This window comes from Moschus berezovskii, chromosome 1, assembly GCF_049115385.1.
Source record: "Moschus berezovskii isolate FMDL1 chromosome 1, NW_MosBer_1.0, whole genome shotgun sequence".
NCBI classification, from domain to species: Eukaryota; Metazoa; Chordata; class Mammalia; order Artiodactyla; family Moschidae; genus Moschus; species Moschus berezovskii.
Window position 1 is genome coordinate 79,875,421 of NC_142460.1, and position 25,589 is coordinate 79,901,009.

Here is a 25,589-nt window from a genome sequence, read left to right on the forward strand (position 1 = left end):
ACATTCCCGTCCCAAAGGGGCTCTCAATTTGGAGGCATTTTGGTGATAGCCAGGTGACAATTCAAGCATAGAGGTCTCTGAGATCAATCTATAAGTGGATGATTATCGTCTCCGAAGAAGGGAGCTGTAGAGCTGGGAACTTATGTCACAACCAGGGTCCATTTTGAGATTTAAAATCTAATACTGTTTAGATAACTTACTTAATTTTACCTCATAAAGGTGACTTGAACAAGTTCTCTACAACACTATTTGCATATCCACTTCTGTTAAACATATATAACACTTAACCCTCCTCATGGACTATTCGGGGTCATACCAAGAAAAGTCATAACGTTTTAAGCCAATGAGTCAGAAGAACATTTCTACAGTTCTTAAATGCTAAAGTGACTTTCAAACCTTCTGTGACTGACACCTACACTAAGAAAAAAGTGTTAACCATGACTTCAATATAAACTTATGTGTGTATGAAACAAAGTATATATAACTGAAACAAAAGTTTTGTCAAAGGATATTTACCCTTACTACCAGAGATGTACTACAGTGTTTCTCTTCTAATTTATTCCATTTTTTAAAAAACATACCTTGTCTTGAGGCTAATTTCAGGAACCATTAATGAGTTAAAACCCTTAGTTTGAAAGACTATACTTGAGAGTCACAGAATTTAACATATGTCAGAGAAGTTGGGTGAAATAACCAATTAGTGATAGTAACGTTGATTGAAATAATAAAATTTAGGATAAATGCTAATAGCAATTCTGTCAACAGCATATTGCATTATATATAATTGTTTCTTTCTAATGCAAAGATAGATAAAAAATACTTGGTGATTGATGGTTTTCATAGTAAAAATATAATATGGTAATAAGCATTTATATATAATATATTACTTTGATAGAAAAAAAGAAAGGATCTGAGACTGAATGACCTTGAAATAAAAATTTTAAAAGAAATAAGATGAATAAATCGGGTAGCAATGCAGGTAAGAACAAAGCTCAAAAAATTTCAATGTCTAAATAATGAAACAAACAAAACACCCTATGGCATTTTACTCAAGTGAGTGGAAATCGTAAATTTCCACAGGCTGGAAGATGTATGTGCTCTGTCTAATTAATGTAAAATTTGATTTACATCAATCTGGGCATGAAGAAGTGTGAAGTTTACCTGATATGTTAATTTCATGTTTTTATAGCATAAACAGCTAAAAGCTGCACTGGACTCTTAACTATCAAGGAGAGGGGTTATTTGGATAGTATAAAAAGGCAAAGAAAAAAATACTTCTGGAAATATAACAAAAGACTAAAGAGTTAAAAAAAAAAAGTGGGTTGAAAATGCATGTTTATTATTGTGTTTAGAGCTTTCCCTATAGTGATAATGCAGGGATTTGAGGATGTACTTGGGTTTGTGGGAATGGTAGGAACACAGAAGCTAGGGATCCAGAGACAAGACTGGTTCTGCTCTTGCTCTCTTGTGGTTCCCTTCAGCAGAGTGACACTTTTGCAGACAAGCCCATTTTTATACCTTTAAAATGATGATACTAAACGCATAAATATTTCTGAAACTGAAAAGTCACTTCTTAAAAGTTTAGTCAGATGTGATTTACTTCGGCATGCTAACCCAAAGAAATGGTTCCACAGTTCCCAAATAAACATAAAATGAAGAGGTCCTTTATGGATCCTGTCCCAATATGTTTCCAAGGTGAAATCAGGGAATTTCTGACAAGAGTATATAAATTGATCATTATAATTATATAACAAATGCAGAGAAAGTCTGTCTCTAAAGAACTAAGTATACAAAATGTAATAGGTCCAAATAGGAATTTAAATATGAATCAGGCTGCTCAGAATCAACACCTCAAATGCTACGTGGCTGTTGATCTAAAACACAGTAGTCAGAAGAACACTAACTAGATAGGGGACCCTGGGCAAGCAACTGAAAGTACCTCAGATTCCTCTTCAAAAGTGGTGTCCCCCTAACAACAACAAGCCGTATACTGCCCATAGCACAGGAGTCGGTTTTTAAAGATGCAATTAAATTTTTAAAAGAACCTGAAAATCTAGAACAAATGCATGTGTAAGGTAACAGCACTATCTAAGGACAAGACTATTAGATGTCTAAAAAGTGAGTGTCTTGAACTTTTTAAAAGGAAGTGAGAAATGACAAATAAATAACCATATGCTAGTGATCCGATAAGAGTGCTGAAATCTGATGCAGAATACAAAAATAGCAATGATGCAAACAGCTGCATTTGGGATGAGCGGGTTGAGCAGGAACAGGAATACATAAGCTAATGCATTCCGAAATGCACCAGGTAGCCCCCTCCAGGGAAAACATGGAAGATAACACAGTTCTACTTTAAAGAGATTTAAAGTCAGCCAGCCAGGGCAAATCTGGCTGGTCCTCCTGCCTCTCTGGCAGACATACTAGGAGCTTTACCAGTTTTGGATGCCACGCAATTTCTAGCCTCTCAAATGGATACTGAGATGAGCATGGAGGGAAGGGCAATGGACCATGATTAACAGAGATGCTTCATAAATGACTGCCCTACAGCACGCTGAAATCAGGAGTGTCAGAAATGGGGACTACCCGACAGTCTCTAGTTAGTTCTGCCTTCCCACCCCTGGCTAGCCTGGCGGGTTCACCCCAGCGTGTTCCCACACATTGTACTGGCTTACCAGTTTCCCCCTAAACTGAAAAATGCTCTCTTCTACTTAGTCATGATCTGTCTCTCTCAAAAGATGGGACCCAAGAGTTCCTATTTTGAAAAAGCTGCTTGGGGGACTGTAATGTACGATAGCCAAGTCTATGTCACTCCTAAGTTTTTTATCTTACTGTGCCTTCTGTTGCAATTATTTTTAGTATTTGGGCAAATTTTTAACTTCCCAACTTAGATTGAAAACTCCTAAAAGGCAACAATATTCAATACTCTTTTTAGTTCCTCTGCAGGTACTTAAGTCTAGTATCCAGTAAGCATCAGTAAAGCTGACCAGGTGAATGGATACATGCTATTAGAATAAATGAATAAGTGAATGAATAAATGTCACAGTTTGAAGGATGACAAAGGGCCTGCCACTGTACTCCCCAAGCCCCATCACTGACATTTGGGGCACTGTTTCCACACACTGCCTATTAAAGTGTAAGTTTCCTAGGAGGGATAACATCAAATTGAGGAGGACAGAGTATGAGGGGCCAGAGGGACACAGGGAAGAGATGAAAGCCTGGTCCAGGAAAGGCCCAAAGCACTTGTTCAAGAGAAGGCAGGGTTGAGGATACTGTGGAGATTAGTAAGGGAAGGACAGAGATGCTTCCCAGGAAAGAACTGAGGAGTCAGGAGAGTAGGCTCTGGAAGGGTGGGGAGAGGATGTTGAAAACAAGCCCTGCTTCTTCCCCATGTGTCTGGGCTGGTTGTAAAAGGAAGGAATACGGTGGAGAGGAGGAATGGAAGATCTGGAGCCAACTTTCAAAAGTGAATGTGCTAAAGAAATTAAAAATACAGTTCAAGTCCAATACCACCATGGCCAAGGGTCTAACTTAGCATTATGTGCCACCATTTCGTTGTATTACCTGAGTGGCTAAATCCTTAGTTAAGAGTTTGGGAGTATCTGTCAATGCTCCAATTGTATTACAATATTGTACTGACATTCTATATACTCCAAAACTACTTTTAAAATAAAAAAGATAGACAAAAATTCCATACATGGATGAGTGAGACTCTGAGCACAGGCTCGGTAAGAAAAGAAGGTGACTAAATCAGGAATGAGAAGAGAGGGATTTGTTGTTGCTCCAGAGAGAAAGTGGGGAGAACAGAAAGGAAGAAGGCAGAGAAAGAAGCCCGAAATGCTGGGCCCTGCAAGGGGGACAGGCCAGTAAGAGGAAAGCCCAAGTGGCAAAAACAAATGTGGATTCAGGAGCTGGAGCCTAAGGACATAGTTGACATCTGAGAAACAGACACAACACATGATTTTCATGTCTAGGTGAATGGGCTGAAGAACCAACGATGTCCTGTCAATCTGGTAAGAGTTTAATTTCTAGAATGAGTAACTCATTTACAATAAATGCTCTCTATACTTTGATCTCACTATTTAGGAAAAAAATGCTTGAAAATGCGTGGAGTTAAATTACAGAAGAGGAAGCAACCGAGTTCTTCATTCATCCACTGGCTCACCTATTATTTATCAATTATATATTTAGCGTTCACAGAGAAACTGACGAGCGTGGCAAAGGGGATCCTGGCTCTTCTGACACCCTTAGTCCCACTGGCACTTCTTGGTTTCTGCTTGTAGTAGCTACCTTTGAGCTTTTTTCTCCACCTCTAATAACCCAACCTTCTTTGCACAAAATCACCCCAAAATTTCCTAAAACAATCTCTAGAATGAAGAACAACAAGCAGAAAGCCAGGGATTTGTAGGAAAGAAACATGAAGGACAGTGTGGCTCCTTTTCTATGTTTCTAGCTTGACTTGTTATTTGTTAATTGCTGCTCTTGTTTCACATCTACAACCATCTAGAGTCAACGGCAATATACCTGAAAAACATGACTGTCTTAGGGAGCCATCACCTAGATTTTCTCTAACTTCACCTAGATTTTCTCTAACTAGGAGCAGCACAGTATAGGAAAAAACATCTGACTCAGCATCCAAAGGACCAGGCTCTAGCCTGGATGGGCTACGTAAAGCTTTATGACCTTGACAGAGTTGTTCATCCTTTCTGTGCCTTACTTTTGCAATCTGTAAAATGAGGGGCTGGATCAGATATTCCTTGAGGTATCTTCCTACTCTTTTCTTGCTCTAAAGGTTTATAGTAAAAAAATTATGATAAGTTAAATATTTTCTAACTCTGGCAGTTAAAAAAAATGTAGTATCTGTGCTGAGCATTTAAAAATAGACACTTGAAAATAATTCACAGATATGAGACAAGAAGTTCTAAGAAGATCTTTAAAAATAATTGGCACATAATGCTATTATGAATTCCCCATTTGGTGCTTTTATATTTAAATAGCTTAATTGGAATGGAATCTCAAGTTCTTCAGATTTTTCTTCTATAGGTTTCTTCTTCTGGCATGTAAATTTCACAGACTACTCTGAACTTTAACATCTTAGTTTCCACTCCTGTTATGCCCTCACTCATGATGTTTCCCCTTTGCAACACACCTCTAATTTCCTTCCCTATTTTATCCAACAAATCCACCCAATTCTTTGGTCAATCACTGGGTCCTCAAAATTTAGAAGTAAATTGTAAAATGCTCCTCCCCCACACTGAAGATACTCCCTCAGCATATTGTAGGAAAGGAAAATTGTCTAAGTCACCATCCTGCTTAAAAACCTGCAGGAATTCACCTTTATTTACCAAAGAATGCCTAAACCCCTTGTCTTACCATTTAAGGGCTTTCACAAGTTGATGAACTTGACAACCACATGCTTGATGATTTCCAGCCACATTTCATGCCATCATCTCACTCCCTACTTCTACTTGAGAACATCCCACTAACTGCATGCAGAATCCAACTTAAGACCCATCTTCTTGATAAAGCCTGTCCTGATATTCTGTAGGAGCCTCCTCAGTTACTTCCCTCTAGTAGGTTCTCAACAGCCAAAGGAGATACATTACAAAGTATATAGTGCTAGTCCACACCTGTACTATTTCTAGATTTCATCTTCCCCACAAAACTGAGTTCTTAGAGGACAAGGGGTCATGCGTCAGGCTCCTACGTACACACCCCAAGGCCTGATGCTGTCACAGGGATGCACAACTCCAGCAGTGACACTCCCTTCTATCAATACATGACGATACTTTCACATACCATTCATCCAGTTTTCCACCCAGAATGAACAACAGAATCGCTGGTTGAGAAGTGATTAAACCTGCTGCTAAGTCACTTCAGTCGTGTCCGACTCTGTGTGACCCCATAGACAGAAGCCCACCAGGCTCCCCCGTCCCTGGGATTCTCCAGGCAAGAACACTGGAGTGGGTTGCCATTTCCTTCTCCAATGTGTGAAAGTGAAAAGTGAAAGTGAAGTTGCTCAGTCGTGTCCGACCCTTAGCGACCCCATGGACTACAGCCAACCAGGCTCCTCCATCCATGGGATTTTCTAGGCAATAGTACTGGAGTGGCTTGCCACTGCCTTCTCCGGATTAAACCTAAGACCATGCATAAACTGCTCCCTCCAGCTTTCCTCACCAATAAACAAATGGTTCCTTCCACATCTATGATTTTGGTTCAAGAATGCAAAGTTGAGTTTGGAAATCAAAAGAAGAAAACGAGTTTAAGGTTGATAGAGCAAAAGAAAGTTTTCTTTGAGGACAAATTCTGTGTCATTCACAAGTCTAAGAGAGAACTGATATAAAGGTGTCAAAAAACCTCTAAATAAGGTGTGGGGAAGTGGGAGAAATCATTCTTGCAAGGTTTGCTCTCCCAAATGGATGTTCGTTCCCTATGCCTATAATTAACATTCTATGTGAGGACAGTGATTTCTATCAATGAAAATTACTACCACATAAGCTAAAATATCTCCTAAATTGTAAGATGGTCCAGTGTGCAATGCTACTATGTCAAAGGACAAGCGAAAAAGCATAATACTAGCTTCCTTGCATGTACATTTGTATATTTTAATCCAAATTTTTTTGCTTATAATGTTCAGTTAAAATTTTCCAGTTTGAGATGTAACAGAGAAAAACAGTGATATATTTTTAATGTAAATGAGATGATTCCAGTGAATAGCATTTTTAGAGCTTATTTTTGGGTTCTTCAGGAGGAAAGATGTCCTATATAAACATAGAAACATAAACATATGTCCTACATATACATTTTCATGGTATATAATTCATGGTATTAATACAAATAATAGTACCTGTTTTCTTCTCTAAGGTAATTTTCTATGGCTTGAGTCTCCCGCCCCAACTTCTGGGATCTCGTGTAGTCTCTCCAGGTCCGCAGGACCTTCAGTTGCAACTTCCAGTCGGACAGGGTCCCAGCTTTCCCCAGCTTAATCCTATCATCAAGAATCAGCTTGTGCCAGGCAGAAAAATACCGTTTTTGACACTGCAATGGAAACATTGGAAAATCAGTGCTAGGGTTTCTAGTATCTACTGATGGGAACCCTATCCTCAGATTTGCCCCTCATACTGTTTCTAACAAATCTAGGAACTTGATGGAAGGAGAATAGACAACTGCTTTATGCCAATAATGATGAGAAACACTCAAGTCTTGCAGCTAAGGTTCTATCAGCCTCATGACTTAAGCTATTACTAAAATATTTAACTCTTGTCTTAAGGCACCAGTCCTACATAGAGCTGGAGTAGCTGTTACAACTAAGATCTAAATTAAGAGGCCTATTTGGGAGACTTGAAAGGTCTGCTTCCAAGAGATCTCCTGTGCCAGACTGTCTTGGGGCTTAAATGCCAACCGGGAACACCACTGATGTCCTACACAAATGAACACAGGAGATCCCATAGCATGGAATGCAGTTTCTGGTGCCTCAGAACAAGACAGCTAAAAATGGCTTCAGCTGAGCTACCACTGACCATGTCAGGGTTTTGGTGAGCACTCCAAGAGAAACTAGATACCCAAGCTGCTTGCAATCTTCCATTAAATGTATCTGACAACAAACAGACAAGGTCTACTGACCCTAAAGATATGCCCAGAGGAGTACTTACAGTCCCAGGCTAAGACCCACAGCTTCTATTTTCACATTTAATGCTCCTACTTCATCAAATTACTTTCAGTTCTTGGCCTTATACCAACCACATTGTTTTTGCACTTCCCCATTTATGGTCATATTAATTTCTCTGTCCTTTTATGCCCTCTCTTTGCCTGATGACTTCACAAGTCACCTCTCTCAGGAAGTCCTCCTATTACCAATAACTCTCCCCACATGTAAATACTCTTCCCCTGGGTTGCCAGTGCAACCTATGCTTTCTACAGTCAAAGCGGTCCTCATACTATATTACAGTCACCTGATACCAGTCTACACATGACTGGGAGCCTCTACAGGAGGGCCTGGCAGATCTGAGAGTGCACCACATGTGCATGCTCTGTTGCTCAGTCATGGCTGACTCTGCAATGCCATGGACTGTAGCCTTCCAGGCTCCTCTGCCCATGGAATTCTCCAGGAAAGAATACTGGAGTGGGTAGCCATGCCCTTCTCCAGGGGATCTTCCAAACTCAAGGATCAAACCCAGGTCTCCTGCATTGGAGGTGAATTCTTTACTGTCTGAGCCCCCAGGGAAGCCCCGTACCACATGTGGGGGAAACTGAAAGTAACTGCATAGAAAGTGACTCTGGGAGGTCCAAGAGATACCTAGCGACCAGCGTCAAGAACTTGGTGGCCATACCAGGGTTGGCCCTATTTATTGCTTCTTTCTCTTTAAAAATACTTATCCTTCATTATTTCAACATTTAGTAAGCACCCACTGTGCTTGAATTTCGGGATTCTGAACAAGTTTTTTTAAGATATAATCTCTGCATTTGTGAGGTTATAGGGAGAGAGGGTATATAACTTAAAGACCAATAACATAGGCGAGCATAGGCTGGAATTCCTAGAATAGCTCATTTGGCCTGAAATATTTTCCACAAAAGAAACCAATTATATTCTCATTTAGACAAACTACAAAATCTTGTTTTTTTTATAATTTTCCATTAGGAGAAACCACGGAAGTCTTTAAAAAGTCCTTGTTCCTGCTCCACTATGTCAAATGAGGACAGATTTTCTAGACTTTCACCTTAGATCCCATGGAAGGAAAAGCAGGAAGGACGGAGAAAGTAAGGGAAAAGGGAGGAAGGACAGAATGAATGAAGGGAAATTTGCTGAACATAAGATACATTTTTAGTCATAACAAGGAAAAGATGCACAGCTGCCTGTTGAGAGGGTATGGTTTTTTATTATTATTTGCTTATCTATCCCAAAAAATACAGCATGAAAGAAACAGTGTTAACCTGTGCACTGTAGTCTAAAGAAAACACCATATCTATTTGCCAGATTCATTTAAGAGATTCTTCTTAAGAGACTTGATGAAATATTCTATATATAGGTAACTATCACTGATTTTAACTCCTGGAATATTTCTAACAATGAAATAGTACAAACATAATCCACCTTGATGATAATAGCACTATTAAGTGTCCTTCTTGGATTTCCACATTCTTTCTCTCTGTGAAATTCAAAGCATTTCACATGTACTATTTTATTAATTCATAGACCATCATTACAAAATAGACTGCAGATATTATGATTTACCTTACCAAGCCAAACTTCAAACTGAAAAGGGATAATGGCTAAATTCACAAAGTGAAGAGTTTGTGGTATACCTAAGGCTAAAATGAAAACATTTAGGCATCCTGATGACCCTAATATACCAGGCAAAAATTCTCTTAAAAAAGAAGAGCAAATTATTTGCTTTCTTTATACTGAAAGAGAAAAAATTTGATACATCACTTACCTCAGTAGAAAAGCACTGCTGGAAAACACGTGTTTAAGAGGGGGGAAATTTGAGTTTGTAAATGCAATAGTCAATATATTAATATTTCTTTAAAAATACTTAAGTTTAGACTTTGAGAGCAAAATGATCAGTTTTGAAGGTCTGTAATTCAGTTTCACTGCTGCTGCTGCTGCTAAGTCACTTCAGTCGTGTCTGACTCTGTGTGACCCCATAGACAGAAGCCCACCAGGCTCCCCTGTCCCTGGGATTCTCCAGGCAAGAACACTGGAGTGGGTTGCCATTTCCTTCTCCAATGTGTGAAAGCGAAAAGTGAAAGTGAAATCGCTCAATCGTGTCCGACCCTTAGCGACCGCACAGACTGCAGCCTACCAGGCCTCCATCCATGGGATTTTCTAGGCAAGAGTACTGGAGTGGCTTGCCATTGCCTTCTCCATCAGTTTCACTACATAGACGTTAATAACAGCAAGTGACATACTCATACAGTTACTGCTTTCTTGAAATCACCTTGCCATTGGTTTTTATCCCTGCCTACTCAAAAGAGCAATCTAGCAATCCCATTTAAATTAAAAAAAAAATAAATGAAAGTATGAATCAATAGTCATTTAGTTATTCTTGATTCACAGTAAACATTATTTAGACAAACAGGAGTCCCATCAATGTGCCTGGAAGAAAATATTAGAGAGAGGAAAAAAGTCTTGGTTCTGTCTGCTCTGGGACAAGATGCTAGCACTCTGTTCTTACTGAGAACAGACAAGAAGTGACACAGCTGACAGTCACCATCTACTTACCCTTCCTATTATGTTCCCCCAAGCAGAGTCCCCACAGTGCTCAGGCCTGCTTCTCCTCTACAGTTCTCCCCTCTGGAACTAAAGAAAGGCTCTATCCCTTTGCTCTTTGAAACAAGAACTATTACTTAAAATCAAAGCTAGTTAGAAAAGAAACGCATTCTGCTTAAGCCAGAGAACCATGTTTGAACAAGGCAGACAACTAGTCTTATCTCCCTCTGTTTCTTACCTAGCTCATTTATTTCTGCACCATGTTTTTATTTCTAATAGATTCTTAAATAAAGTCATTTGCTCTTTTACTAACTTCTAACATCTCTTTTTTACAGTTATGGAGATAATTAAGACTTGTTACAGGTAAATAAAATGCTGAAAATCACTGTGGGAAGAACTGCACCTAAGTACGTATCTACCTGCACTGCAGGCAGATTCTTTACCGACTGAGCTATGAGGGAAGCCCAATGTTTAAAATAAAATACTACAACGTGAGTTCAAAATTGGGAAAGGAGTACATCAAGGCTGTATACTGTCACCCTGCTTATTTAACTTATATGCAGAGGACATCATGCAAAATGATGGGCTGGATGAATCACAAGCTGGAATCAAGATTGCTGGAAGAAACATCAACAACTTCAGATATGTAGGTAATACCATTCTAATGGCAGAAAGTGAAGAAGAACTAAAGAATCTCTTGATGAGTGTGAAAGAGAGTGAAAAAGCTGGCTTAAAACTCAACATTCAAAAAACTAAGATCATGGTATCTGGTCCCATTACTTCATGGCAAATATATGGGGAAAAAATGGAAACAATGGCAGATTTTATTTTCTTGGACACAAAAATCACCGTGGACAGTAACTGCAGAAATGAAATTAACAGATACTTGCTCCCTGAAAGAAAAGCAAATTGAGACAGTGTATTAAAAAGCAAAGAAATAACTACACCACAAAGGTCCGTCTAGTCAAAGCTATGGTTTTTCCAGTAGTCATGTATGGATGTGAGAGTTGGACCATAAAGAAGGCTGAGTGCCGAAGAACTGATGCTTTTGAACTGTGGTGTTGGAGAAGACTCTTGAGAGTCCCGTGGTCAGCAAGGAGACCAAACCAGTCACTCCTAAAGGAGGTCAACCCTGGATATTCATTGGAAGGGCTAGTGCTGAAGCTGAAGCTCCAATACTTTGACCACCTGATGCCAAGAGCTAACTCACTGGAAAAGACCCTGATCCTGGAAAAGACTCACGGCAGGAGGACAAGTGGGCAATAGAGGATGAGATGGTTGGATGGCACCACTTACTCAACGGACATGAGTTTGGGCACCCTCCGGGAGACAGTGAAGGACAGGGAAGCCTGGCGTGCTGCAGTCCATGGGGTTGCAAAGAGATGGACGTGACTGAGCGACTGAACAACAACTACAAAGTGAAATTTAGAAAGTTTTTAACTGAAATGCTTTCTTCTTTCAAAATCTTCCACAAAACATCATTCAGTCATTAAGGATTCCACTCCAGAGAAGAAATGACAGCTCACTGCTAAATTTATTACCTGCACTGGAGTTGCCCTCCTTTTGTTGGCAAGAAAAGCTCTTCCCTGAAGTGTAATCACACCGCTGTCACTGGGAATGATTGACGTTAGGTGGAACAGCAATTTGCTATCTAATCTTCATTGTAATTCTAACCCTGTCACTAGAGATGCTTGTTCTGATTAATGAAGTGGGTAACTCATCAGAATTCCTCCGCTATTTCCCTTTTGTCAGAAAGCTCAGTGATAATTGCATCAAAATTCTCAGTCATGGAAAAATAAACAATGAATTGCAAAGAGGACAAAAATGTCAACAAGTTTACAATTTATTTTTGCCGAATGGAACTAACTGTGGTGCAACTAGTGGTCTAGGGGAGCCAGCCAAGGACGGAAGGTTAGAAACAAGGCCTCAGCTGACTCTTGGCTGCTGCCAGGCCCAAAGAAACAGACATCCTAATACCACACAAGAAAGCAGTCCTCCACATCTCTTTTCGTTTTGGAGGACCGCTGTCTTGAAGCAGAGGACCCCACAGACGCTGAAACGTGCCTGAAAGGTGGAGAGAGCATCTTTCCATTTATTCATATGGTGTATCACACTGATTGATCTGCATATACTGAAGAAACCTTGAATCCCTGGGATAAACCCCACTTGATCATTAAAAGGTATATGATCCTTTTAATGTGCTGTTGAATCTTGATGATACAGCACTGAAAAACTGTCCCCTATATCCCATTTTACTCCTGATTTGAGAAAATCATTGTGCCCCCCGACCCCTGAACACATACACTCCTATAACTATATAAATACATCAATGAAAAAAAGATCAGTTTTCAGCACTCAGTGCTAAGACCTGGATTTACTGTTGGATTTCATGGAAAAGCCTAAACTTTGACAACCGGTGCTATGTGAAATGCTCACACCGGCTACAGACAAAAGGTACTTTTGTTATGGACTGAAAGCTGTGATGTCATTTTACTTCTCTATTTAATTTTTTCCCCTTCAGTTTTAAACTTCAAAAAAAGAAAAAAACCCACTTTATGATAGAAATTTGACAAACATATCCAAAAGTAGAATACAAGAATAAACCCCCTCAGTCAGCTTCAAAAATTATGCTAATCTTGTTTCATTTCTCCTCCACTCACTTTTCTTTCCTGGAGTATTTAAAAATAAATTCCAGACATCAGACATTGTATCATTTCACCCACAAATGCATCAATATGTATTACTAACACAAGGACATTTTGTAAATTCTTCTTAATTCTTCTAAGAAGTTTCAATCAATAATATTGCTGCAATTATCTAATTCAGTTTCACTGCAGAAGTAGCAGAATTTCAGAAAGCAACTACTTAGTCTTATCATATTACATTTTTAACCAATAAAACACTCTGGGATCTTTTAAAGAATGACATAGTACAGTCCATAATCTGACTCTTCACTAGGATAGGGCTCCTTTCCTAACAAAGCCTGGACCAATTTTCATAACCTCATGTCTTTAGTGAAGGCCAAACTACCGCTCCCCGTCATCTTCTCTTTCATCCCCTCCTAGACCTTCTTCCCTCTTCTACCAATCTCTACTCCCTGCATTCTCCCCACCCTAGCACCACCGTATCCCCCCAACTCCCCACCCCTGGCAACTATAAACAAAAGTACAGTTCACCTCAGAATATATTAGACAAATGCTGGATCCACCTCTAGTGCTGTCTGACAGAAAGACAATGTTGTGAAATCATTTGTCCTCACCCATATGGTTCTTAAGATCCTGATAAATATTCACCTGAAATGTCTAGCGTTCAGGGGAAAAAGACACTCTACTCTGTATAATTTAGAAAATGGGCTTCATTTATGCCAAAGACTCTTTTCTTAACTTTTTTAAAAGCAGAATCTAATCAGCACTTTAAAAGATCAAAAAAAAAAAAATCACATGCTTCTTGAATTGGACCCTCTTGGATCAAAATGGCATTTTGAAAAGCAAAACGCAAAAGCAAAGCGCCATTGCAATGTTTTGGTAAACTGGCTCTCTCTCCCTCTCTCTTTGTTGAGAGGTGACAGTAAGGAAGAGTATAGTAACAACTAAACACATAACATAACCTCTTTACCAATACCAACAACATTTTATTTAGAAATTTTCAACTGAGTGGCTATACAAAGTAATACACGATAATGCTTCAAAGTTGTCCTAAAATGCACACCACATGCTATCCTTGGTGATAAGAGAGGAAAGTTACATGGATTCCAATATTCTTCATGTGTGTGCCCAACACTTCTCTTACTTTGCAGTTTTATATGTAAAGAGGCTTTTCTTTCATTTCCTTCTCCAAACATAAGACAACATTATCGAGAGGAGAACAGCAATTGCTATGTTTCAGCTTAGAAATGGTTGTGCTTTAGTGCTATGTAGGCAGTCCTGCAAAACTAAGATCTCTGGGAAGGAATCATGATGTATAAATGAGGTTCTTACCTACATTGTACAGGAGGCAGTGATCAAGACCATCCCCAAGAAAAAGAAATGTAAAAAGGCAAAATGGTTGTCTGAGGAGGCCTTACAAATATCTGTGAAAAGAGAAGCGAAAGGCAAAAGAGAAAATAAAAGTTATGCCCATTTGAATGCAGAGTCCCAAAGGATAGCAAGGAGAGATAAGAAAGGCTTCCTCAGTGAACAATGCAAAGAAATAGAGGAAACCATTACAATGGGAAAGACTAGAGATCTCAAGAGAATTAAGAGATACCAAGGGAACATTTCATGCAAAGATGGGAACAATAAAGGACAGAAATGGTATGAACCTAATAGAAGCAGAAGATATTAAGAAGAGGTGGCAAGAATACACAGAAGAACTGTACAAAAAAGATCTTCATGATCTAGATAATCACGATGGCGTGATTATCACGCCACCTAGAGCCAGACATCCTGGAATGCGAAGTCAAATGGGCCTTAGGAAGCATCACTAGGAACAAAGCTAGAGGAGGTGATGGAATTTCAGTTGAGCTATTTCAAATCCTAAAAGATGATGCTGTGAAAGTGCTACACTCAATATGCAAGCAAATTTGGAAAACTCAGCAGTGGCCACAGGACTGGAAAAAGTCAGTTTTCATTCCAATCCCAAAGAAAGGCAATGCCAAAGAATGCTCAATCTACTGCGCAATTGCACTCATATCACACGCTAGTATGCTCAAAATTCTCCAAGTCAGGCTTCAACAGTACATGAACAGTGAACTTCCAGATATTCAAGCTGGATTTAGAAAAGGCAGAGGAACCAGAGATCAAACTGCCAACATCCGCTGGATCATCAAAAAAGCAAGAGAGTGCAAGAAAAACATCTACTTCTGCTGTATTGACTATGCTTTTAACTGTGTGAATCACTACAGACTGTGGAAAATTCTTAAAGAGAGGGGAATATCAGACCACCTGACCTGCCTTCTGAGAAATCTGTATGCAGATCAAGAAGTAACAGTTAGAACTGGACATGGAACAACAGACTGGTTCTAAATCGGGAAAGGAGTATGTCAGGTTGTATCTTGTCTCCCTGCTTATTTAACTTATGTGCAGAGTACATCATGAGAAATGCTGGAATGGATGAAGCACAAGCTGGAATCAAGACAGCCGGGAGAATTATCAATAACCTCAGATATGCAGATGACACCACCCTTATGGCAGAAAGTGAATAAGAACCAAAGAGCCTCTTGATGAAAGTGAAAGAGGAGAGTGAAAAGGTTGGCTTGAAGCTCAACATTCAGAAAACAAAGATCATGGCATCTGGTCCCATCACTTCATGGGAAACAGATGGAAAAACAGTGGAGTCAGTGTCAGACTTTATTTTTTTGGGCTCCAAAATCACTGCAGATGGTGACTGCAGCCATGAAATTAAAAGATGCTTGCTCCTTGGGAGAAAAGTTATGATCAACCTACAGCATATTAAAAAGCAGAGACATTATTTTGTCACCAAAGGTCCACCTAGTCAAGGCTATGGTTTTTCCAGTGGTCATGTATGGATGTGAGAGTAGGACTATAAAGAAATCTGAGCTCCGAAGAATTGATGCTTTTGAACTGTGGTGTTGGAGAAGACTCTTGAGAGTCCCTTGGACTGCAAGGAGATCCAACCAGTCCATTCTAAAGGAGATCAGTCCTGGGTGTTCATTGGAAGGACTGATGTTGAAGTTGAAACTGCAATACTCTGGCCACTTGATGCAAAGAGCTGACTCATTTGAAAAGACCCTGATGCTGGGAAAGACTGAAGGCAGGAGGAGAGGGGACGACAGAGGATGAGATGGTTGGACGGCATCACTGACTCGTGGACATGAGTTTGAGTAAGCTCCAAGAGTTGGTGATAGACAGGGAGACCTGGCGTGCTGCAGTCCATGGGGTCGCAAAGAGTCGGACACGACTGAGTGACTGACCTGAACTGATGTCACAACCATAACATCGACGATGCCTCCTTTAGGTCGTTATCTTATCCTCTAACGGAGATATTTAAATAAACAAACCAAAACCCTCGCCCCTAGATTTAAGATTTAGTGAGTGTCACCCCATTCTTCTTTGTTTTCTTCATCTTTTACATGCAGGAAGGATCATAGATTTGCTTATCTGAAGAAAACATAAAATGCATTTCAGAACTGGGTGAGAATTAAGAAGGGCACTTGCTAAACAGTGTAAGAATTTCATAGTTAATCCCTTGTTGTTTCTGCTAATTAGCAATGACATGTGGATTGCTGAATCTCCCCAAGAGATTTCACTGCAAGATCAAAGAGAAAGTAGGATAGGGTAGAAGTAGAAAGTTTCTATATAAAAATAAGTGTTTTGACAACATAAAAAGACCTGGTACTAAAATGGGTGGGAAAGAGGTATGAACAGTGCTACCCCTGAGCTTGTGTATTGGTAAGACAGCCTGTTCTGTTTCTCTCAGAGTCTCCTATTAAATAATGTGGCCCAAATGTGATGTTAAGAAATTGTCTGGGGGTAAAAACAGAAGCCAGAGTCAAAGCACAAAGAATATAGGAGTTAAAAGAGCCTGAACTAGAGCAACCCTGAGAAACAGATTCTTTGAAGTCTTCCTGCAAATTACTTAGCTTGCTATTGAGTTTGCTAGTGAACCGTTTGGAGGGTGCTGACAACAGCTTCCTGCTATCTCTCTGTTCACTGCAAGCCAGGTAGGCAGTTTCCCCCTTTTTAGATTGTGGTCATATTTAGGCTGCTGAGTATCCAAGCATCATTACCCAAGGGCAGCCTTGGGCTCCTTCAGAGCCAGGCTAGAAACCAACATAATGAGCCCAGAGGACCTGCTAACTCTGGTGGCGCTACCAGGGGCCATCCCATCAAGTCCCATAATTTTCAGTCAAGTCTATGTAAAAGCCTGAGGAGTCTGGTCAGTGGCTTTTCCCCCATGTCTCAGTTTTCCTACATCCACTGGAACAATTGAAATGAAGAGGTTCACTGACAATAAAGCACATGAATAACATAATCATACGAAAGGGGAAGGGGAAGAAAAGAAACAACCTAGGTAACTTTGGAAAACAATTTTGGCTGAATAAGGCTGAAAACAAAAATAGCTGTATAAATATACACAGTAGCCAGTAAATGTTTCCTCAGAAGTATAGGTTACCAATTCTAAAACTATTTTTATAGTATACTAGGACTAAAATAGTTTTAAATAATTTAAAATAAAATAATTAAAAAATAAAACAGTTTAAAATAATTGATGCTTTCGAATTGTGGTGCTGGAGAAGACTCCTAAGAGTCCCTTGGAATGCACAGAGGTCAAACCAATCAATCCTAAAGGAAATCAACCCCGAATATTCATTGGAAGGACTATTGCTAAAGCTGAAGCTCCAATACTTTGGCCATCTGACATGAAGAGCCAACTCATTGGAAAAGACCCTGATGGTGAGAAAAATTGAGGGCAGAGGAGAAGAGGGTGACAGATTATGAGATGGTTGGATGGCACCCCTGACTCAATGGACATGAGTTTGAATAAACTCCGAGAGATAGTGAAGGACAGGAAAACCTGGCATGCTGCAGTCCATGGGTGTGCAAAGAGTCGGACATGACTCAGAGACTGAACAACAACAAGGGCTAAATGAATATATTTTAGATAATAAGTTCCAGGTATAAACAAGCAAGGGGGAAAGCTACACTAAAACCTATGATGCTGGACTAGGGTTGAAGTTATTACAATTATTTTAATATACAGACAGATAGATACAGAAAAAGTTACAAATAAGGACGGGAAGAAGAGCATGTCCTCTGTGTTGTTGTACCAGAACTGGATGTTTCAGTATGAACTAGTGGATTTTAACATGCATACATATAGACAGACACAGAAAAAAATATAATGCACGTGTATGTGTAGGTTAGTATATGTACATCGATTTCCCAGATCTGTCTGCCAAGAGGGCCCAGAAAACATGATATCCTAGTAGCAGTGAGCACAGCTAGTAACCAGATCTTGGTTTCTAAATATTCTCCAACAAATGGAAGTAGGGTTCCAACTAGAAGTGGTTGGTTTCAGGGTTAGGGCAGGGAAAATATAACATGAACTTGGAATATCCTATGGTGCCAGAAAGAAAGGACTTTGAAAGGGCAAAGGAATCAACCAGAAAGAGTCCCCAGTGGCCAAGATTAGAACAATTTGAAAAACAAAGTAAACAATAATATTAGAATATAATCCAAAGGATCAAGTAAATATCCTCAAGTCCACACTGATACAGATAGGTGAAGCACAAGCTGGAATCAAGATTGCCGGGAGAAATCTCAATAACCTCAGATATGCAGATGACACCACCCTTATGGCAGAAAGTGAAGAGGAACTAAAAAGCCTCTTGATGAAAGTGAAAGAGGAGAGTGAAAAAGTTGGCTTAGAGCTCAACATTCAGAAAACTAAGATCATGGCATCTGGTCCCATCACGTCATGACAAACATAGGGAAACAGTTGGAACAGTGGCTGACTTTTTTGGGGCTCCAAAATCACTGCAGATGGTGATTGCAGCCATGAAAGTAAAAGACGCTTACTCCTTGGAAGGAAAGTTACGACCAAGCTAGACAGCATATTAAAAAGCAGAGACATTACTTTGCCAACCAAGGTCCGTCTAGTCAAGGCTATGGTTTTTCCAGTGGTCATGTATGGATGTGAGAGTTGGATTATAAAGAAAGCTGAGCTCCGAAAAATTGATGCTTTTGAACTGTGGTGTTGAAGAAGACTCTTGAGAGTCCCTTGGACTGCAAGGAGATCCAACCAGTCCATTCTAAAGGAGATCCAGTCTCTGGTGTTCATTGGAAGGACTGATGTTGAAGCTGAAATTCCAATCCTTTGGCCACCTGATGCGAAGAGCTGACTCATTTGAAAAGCCCCTGATGCTGGGAAAGATTGAGGGCAGGAGAAGAAGTGGACAACAGAGGATGAGATGGTTGGATGGCATCACCAACTCAGTGGACATGAGTTTGGGTGAACTCCAGGAGTTGGTGATGGACAGGGAGGCCTGGCATGCTGCGGTTCACGGGGCTGCACAGTTGGACACGACTGAGCGACTGAACTGAACTGATATCATACTGAGAGTGGTCTAGCATCATTTCTTATTGTGTTATCACCAACTATGCATAATCTCAATCTAAGAAGAGATTCAGAAAAACCTCAAATTGAGAGGCATTCTACAAAATACTTGACCAATACTCTTCAAGAATGTCAAAGTCATAAAAGACAAGGGAACCCTGGAGAATAACCACAAACAGGAGGAGACTAAGGAGACATAGCAAGCAACTGCAGCAAAAAATTACAAATGAAGTCCTGAAGCAGAAAAAGGACATTGGTGGAAAAATAGGTGACATTATAATAAGTCTTGCTTATTGTACTTAATGGCATTTTACCAATGTTAATTTCCTAGTTTTGATAATTGTACTACAGTTACATAAGATGTTAACATTGAGGAAAGCTGGGTGAAGGGTATTCAGGAACTCCGTGTACTATTTTTTGCAATTTTTCTGCATGTCTAAAATTATTTCAAAACAAAGACTCAAAAATATATGTTCAAATCAAGCAGAGTCTGTGGCAAAGTATAGATCATTTATTGTCTCATTTTAAAATATACCATCTGACCCTTTTAAAGTTGAGTAATTTGTTTCAGTAGGCCACTAATTTTATAAAACTCTTTGTATGTATCTAGAATTCATACCTAGCACTTCTTTATGAAATATATACAGTCAGCCCTCTGTATCCCCAGGCAATACAGCTATGGATTCAACCAACTGTGGACAGAAAATACTTGGGAAAAAAAAAAATTCCAGAAAGTTTCAAAAAGCAAAACTTGATTTGCTATGCTGGAAACTATTTACATAGCAGTTAAATTGTATTTACAACTATTTACATAGCATTTATACTGTATAAGGTGTTGACCTGGAACAAACAGACTGCCAAGTATTATTCCAGCAAACTCTGGGTTTATTTGGAATCAGTAGAGAACTGTAATTCGGGATCTGTACCCATGGTGAGCCATGTTCAAGTTCTTTCATAGCAAGGGGAGAACTCTTACAGAGGGGAAGATTATGTTGGGTAGATTATGTTGACTGCTGTAGTAAGCAGTCAAGGTGAAAGTGTTAGTCGTTCAGCCGTGTCTGACTGTACGACCCCATGGACTGTAGTCCCCCAGGCTCCTCTGTTCATGGGATTTCCCAAGCAAGAATATTGGAATGGGTAGCCGTTCTCTTCTCCAGGGGATCCTTCTGACCCAGGGATCAAACCCCAATAGTAAGCAGAGTTCATGGCTTTTCATTGGCTCAGTTCTTGCCAGGAAATGGTTTATCTTCTTTGGGCTCTGGGAATGGCAAATCACTTCAGTATACTTGCCTTGAGAACCCCATGAACAGTATCAAAAGGCAAAATGATAGGATACTGAATGAGGAATTCCCCAGGTCGGTAGGTGCCCAGTATGCTACTGGAGATCAGTGGAGAAATAACTCCAGAAAGAATGAAGGGATGGAGCTAAAGCGAAACAAATACCCAGTTGTGGATGTGACTGGTGATAGAAACAAGGTCCGATGTAAAGAGCAATATTGCATAGGAACCTGGAATGTTAGGTCTATGAATCAAGGCAAATTGGAAGTGGTCAAACAGGAGATGACAAGAGTGAACGTCGACATTCTAGGAATCAGTGAACTAAAATGGACTGGAATGGGGGAATTTAACTCAGATAACCATTATATCTACTACTGTGGGCAGGAATCCCTTAGAAGAAATGGAGTAGCCATCATGGTCAACAAAAGAGTCCGAAATGCAGTACTCGGATGCAATCTTAAGAACGACATAATGATTTCTGTTCGTTTCCAAGGCAAACCATTCAATATTACAGTAATCCAAGTCTATGCCCCAACCAGTAATGCTGAAGAAGCCGAAGTTGAACGGTTCTATGAAGACCTACAAGACCTTTTAGAACTAACACCCAAAAAAGATGTCCTTTTCATTATAGGGGACTGGATGGCAAAAGTAGGAAGTCAAGAAACACCTGGAGTAACTGGCAAATTTGGCCTTGGAGCACGAAATGAAGCAGGGCTAATAGAATTTTGCCAAGAGAACACACTAGTCATAGCAAACACCCTCTTCCAGCAACACAAGAGAAGACTCTACACATGGACATCACCAGATGGTCAACACCAAAATCAGATTGATTATATTCTTTGCAGCCAAAGATGGAGAAGCTCTATACAGTTAGCAAAAACAAGACCAGGAGCTGACTGTGGCTCAGATCATGAACTCCTTATTGCCAAATTCAGACTTAAATTGAAGAAAGTAGGGAAAACCACTAGACCATTCAGATATGACCTAAATCAAATCCCTTATGATTATACAGTGGAAGTGAGAAATAGATTTAAGGGACTAGATCTGATAGATAGAGTGCCTGATGAACTCTGGATGGAGGTTCGTGACATTATACAGGAGACAGGGACCAAGACCATCCCCATGGAAAAGAAATGCAAAAAAGCAAAATGGCTGTCTGAGGAAGCCTTACAAATAGCTGTGAAAAGAAGAGAAGCGAAAAGCAAAGGAGACAAGGAAAGATATAAGCATCTGAATGCAGAGTTCCAAAGAATAGCAAGGAGAGATAAGAAAGCCTTCCTCAGCGATCAATGCAAAGAAATAGAGGAAAACAACAGAATAGGAAAAACAAGAGATCTCTTCAAGAAAATTAGAGATATCAAGGGAACATGTCATGCAAAGATGGGCTCGATAAAGGACAGAAATGGTATGGACCTAACAGAAGCAGAAGATATTAAGAAGAGCTGGCAAGAATACACAGAAGAACTGTACAAAACAGATCTTCACGACGAAGATAATCACGATGGCGTGATCATTCACCTGGAACCAGACATCTTGGAATGTGAAGTCAAGTGGGCCTTAGAAAGCATCACTACGAACAAAGCTAGTGGAGGTGATGGAATTCCAGTTGAGCTATTTCAAATCCTGAAAGATGATGCTGTGAAAGTGCTGCACTCAATATGCCAGCAAATTTGGAAAACTCAGCAGTGGCCACAGGACTGGAAAAGGTCAGTCTTCATTCCAATCCCTAAGAAAGGGAATGCCAAAGAATGCTCAAATTACCGCACAGTTGCACTCATCTCACACGCTAGTAAAGTCATGCTCAAAATTCTCCAAGCCTGGCTTCAGCAATATGTGAACCGTGAACTTCCAGATGTTCAAGCAGGTTTTAGAAAAGGCAGAGGTACCAGAGATCAAATTGCCAACATCCGCTGGATCATGGAAAAAGCAAGAGAGTTCCAGAAAAACATCTATTTCTGCTTCATTGACTATGCCAAAGCCTTTGACTGTGTGGATCACAATAAACTGTGGAACATTCTGAAAGAGATGGGAATACCAGACCACCTGACCTGCCTCTTGAGAAACCTGTATGCAGGTCAGGAAGCAACAGTTAGAACTGGACATGGAACAACAGACTGGTTCCAAATAGGAAAAGGAGTATGTCAAGGTTGTATATTGTCACCCTGCTTATTTAACTTATATGCAGAGTACATCATGAGGAACACTGGGCTGGAAGAAGCACAAGCTGGAATCAAGATTGCAGGGAGAAATATCAATAACCTCAGATATGCAGATGATACCACCTTTATGGCAGAAAGTGAAGAGGAACTCAAAGGCCTCTTGATGAAAGTGAAAGAGAATGAAAAGGTCGGCTTGAAGCTCAACATTCAGAAAACTAAGATCATGGCATCTGGTCCCATCACTTCATGGGAAATAGATGGGGAAACAGTGGAAACAGTGTCAGACTTTATTTTTTGGGGCTCCAAAATTACTGTGGATGCTGATCGCAGCCAGGAAATTAAAAGACGCTTACTCCTTGGAAGGAAAGTTATGACCAGCCTAGATAGCATATTAAAAAGCAGAGACATTACTTTGCCAACCAAGGTCCATCTAGTCAAGGCTATGGTTTTTCCCGTGGTCATGTATGGATGTGAGAGTTGGACTGTGAAGAAAGCTGATCGCCGAAGAATTGATGCTTTTGATCTGTGGTGCTGGAGAAGACTCTTGAGAGTCCCTTGGACTGCAAGGAGATCCAACTAGTCCATTCTAAAGGAGATTAATCCTGGGTGTTCATTGGAAGGACTGATGCTAAAGCTGAAACTCCAATACTTTGGCCACCTCATGCAACGAGTTGACGCACTGGAAAAGAGCCTGATGCTAGGAGGAATTGGGGGTGGGAGGAGATGGGGATGACAGGGAATGAGATGACTGGATGGCATCACCGACTCGATGGACATGAGTGTGAGTGAACTCCGGGAGTTGGTGATGGACAGGGAGGCCTGGAGTGCTATGATTCATGGGGTCGCAACGAGTCAGACATGACTGAGCGACTGAACTGAACTGAACTTAACTGTCACAGGGCATGAAAGCTCCCCCTGCTGGTCTCCTGGACTCTACTTAATGCAGGTTCTGCAGTACTCTTGCCTGGAGAATCCCACGGACGTAGTAGCCTGGTAAGCTACAGTCCACGGGGTCGCAGAGAGTCGGACATGACTGAGTGACTTAAGCTAAGCTAAGCTTATTTTTACATAGGTGTTCTAAGTAATCCAGAGATGATTTAAAGCACACAGGAGTATGTGAATAGGTTACATGCTGCTGCTGCTGCTGCTGAGTCACTTCAGTCGTGTCCGACTCTGTGTGACCCCATAGACGGAAGCCCACCAGGCTCCCCTGTCCCTGGGATTCTCCAGGCAAGAACACTGGAGTGGGTTGCCATTTCCTTCTCCAATGCGTGAAAGTGAAAAGTGAAAGTGAAGTCGCTCAGTCGTGTCCGACCCTTACCTAATACCACACTATTTTGTATAAGGGATTACAGCATCTACAGATTTTGGTATATACTTGGGATCCTGGACCAATCCCTCTGTGAATACCAATGGATGACTGTATCACTTCTTGCATAGTTGGACTTGGATAAAATTAAAAAATAATCTTATGGGAAACACACATCTTATCCATCTCTCACTGGCTGGAAGAAAGCATGGCCCTTTGCCCTTATGTCCTCTTAAGATAGCCCCCTCTACACTTAGTTCCTTTCCAATTTGCTTTCAGAAATCTGAACTGTTACTGCAGGAGGACATATTAACTCCATTCATCTCATGGAGGACACAGCATTGAACAGTCTTTGCCAATCTTTCCCAAAATGTTAATCCCAACTCTTAATATTTCCTCCTACTGTGCTTTTCTCTGCCTATTCCTAAAGCCAAAACTCTGGCCAAACTCTTGTTGTTCTGTGTTTGAATAGTTATGACTTCTTGCCTGACAGTCTAAAATGTTGCCATCAAACATGTCTAGCTCTTTTTTTTTAAAGAATTGCTTTGACTACTTTATTTTCCCCCTCGTATCTTAGTTATCCATGTCATATCCAAATGCCTGTTATTGATTTCTGGGGCCTTTTTAGTCTTATCCTAAGGCTTCCAGGTGGCTCAGGAGTAAAGAATCTGCCTGCTAAGCAGGAGACACAGGTTCAACCCCTGGATAGAGAATATCCCCTGGAGAAGGAAATGGCAACCCAATCCAGTATTGTTGCCTGGGCAATCCCATGGACAGAGGAGCCTGGCGGGCTACAGTCAACAAGGTCGCTAAGAGTCGGACATGACTTAGTGACTAAACAACATTTATCAAGCTCCCGAAATCTCCTCCTGACATTCTTTTCACTTGTTAAATCCATTCATTTGTACATTCATTCCATCAACTTTCACTGAATTTCATCAATGCCCAAGGCCATGGGGTGGCTGTTGTTGGAGACATAAAAGATAGGTATTTGTCTTTTCTTATGAGACCTCATTTAAAAATGTTCCAAGGAATTCTTTTTACCTGAAACACTGTAAGTCCCAATTTTATATTGCTTTTTATCCTACTTCACTGAAAAATATTTGTTTAAATAACCTGGGGAGGATGCTCAGTAGTCAATAAAAAATTGGCCAGTTAATTTTACAAAAAGTGGAACTCAAGAAAGTGATAGAAGAGCAAAATACAACACGCGCATTACAAGCAGAAGCACCAATATGTTACTGCTCAGGACTTGAGCTACCAAAAGGCAAGTGACTTTCTGAATAATTCTTCTGAATAAAAGTTGGTCTATGAGACTGTCAAAGTGGAAGCTATGCTTGCAAACTGCCAGAGATCTACTTAGTACTCACACACTACTCCAAAAAGGGTAATTTAGAAAGACATCCCAAATTCATACCCCAATTTCTCAGGATCACAGAGAGGACGTAAGAATAGCCCCTGAATGAGAGATCAAAATGCTCCCTTATGTACTAAGTCAGTTGGTAGCACAGAGCAAATGGTGTGGGCAGTTCTGCTATTTGTAACAAGGCTCAGTTGGGCTCAGTGTTACACTGTCACA

General features: G+C 40.3%; 1 protein-coding gene across 1 annotated transcript in view; it reads right to left on the reverse strand.

Moving 5' to 3' along the window:
• The window catches only part of CCDC191 (coiled-coil domain containing 191), a 96,212-nt gene that overhangs the window by 48,809 nt on the left and 21,814 nt on the right, over positions 1–25,589 (reverse strand). Inside the window, exon 8 of the mRNA XM_055427273.2 lies at positions 6,845–7,035. Coding sequence (XP_055283248.2) covers positions 6,845–7,035 — 191 coding nt within the window. The remainder of the gene's footprint in view (positions 1–6,844; positions 7,036–25,589) is intronic.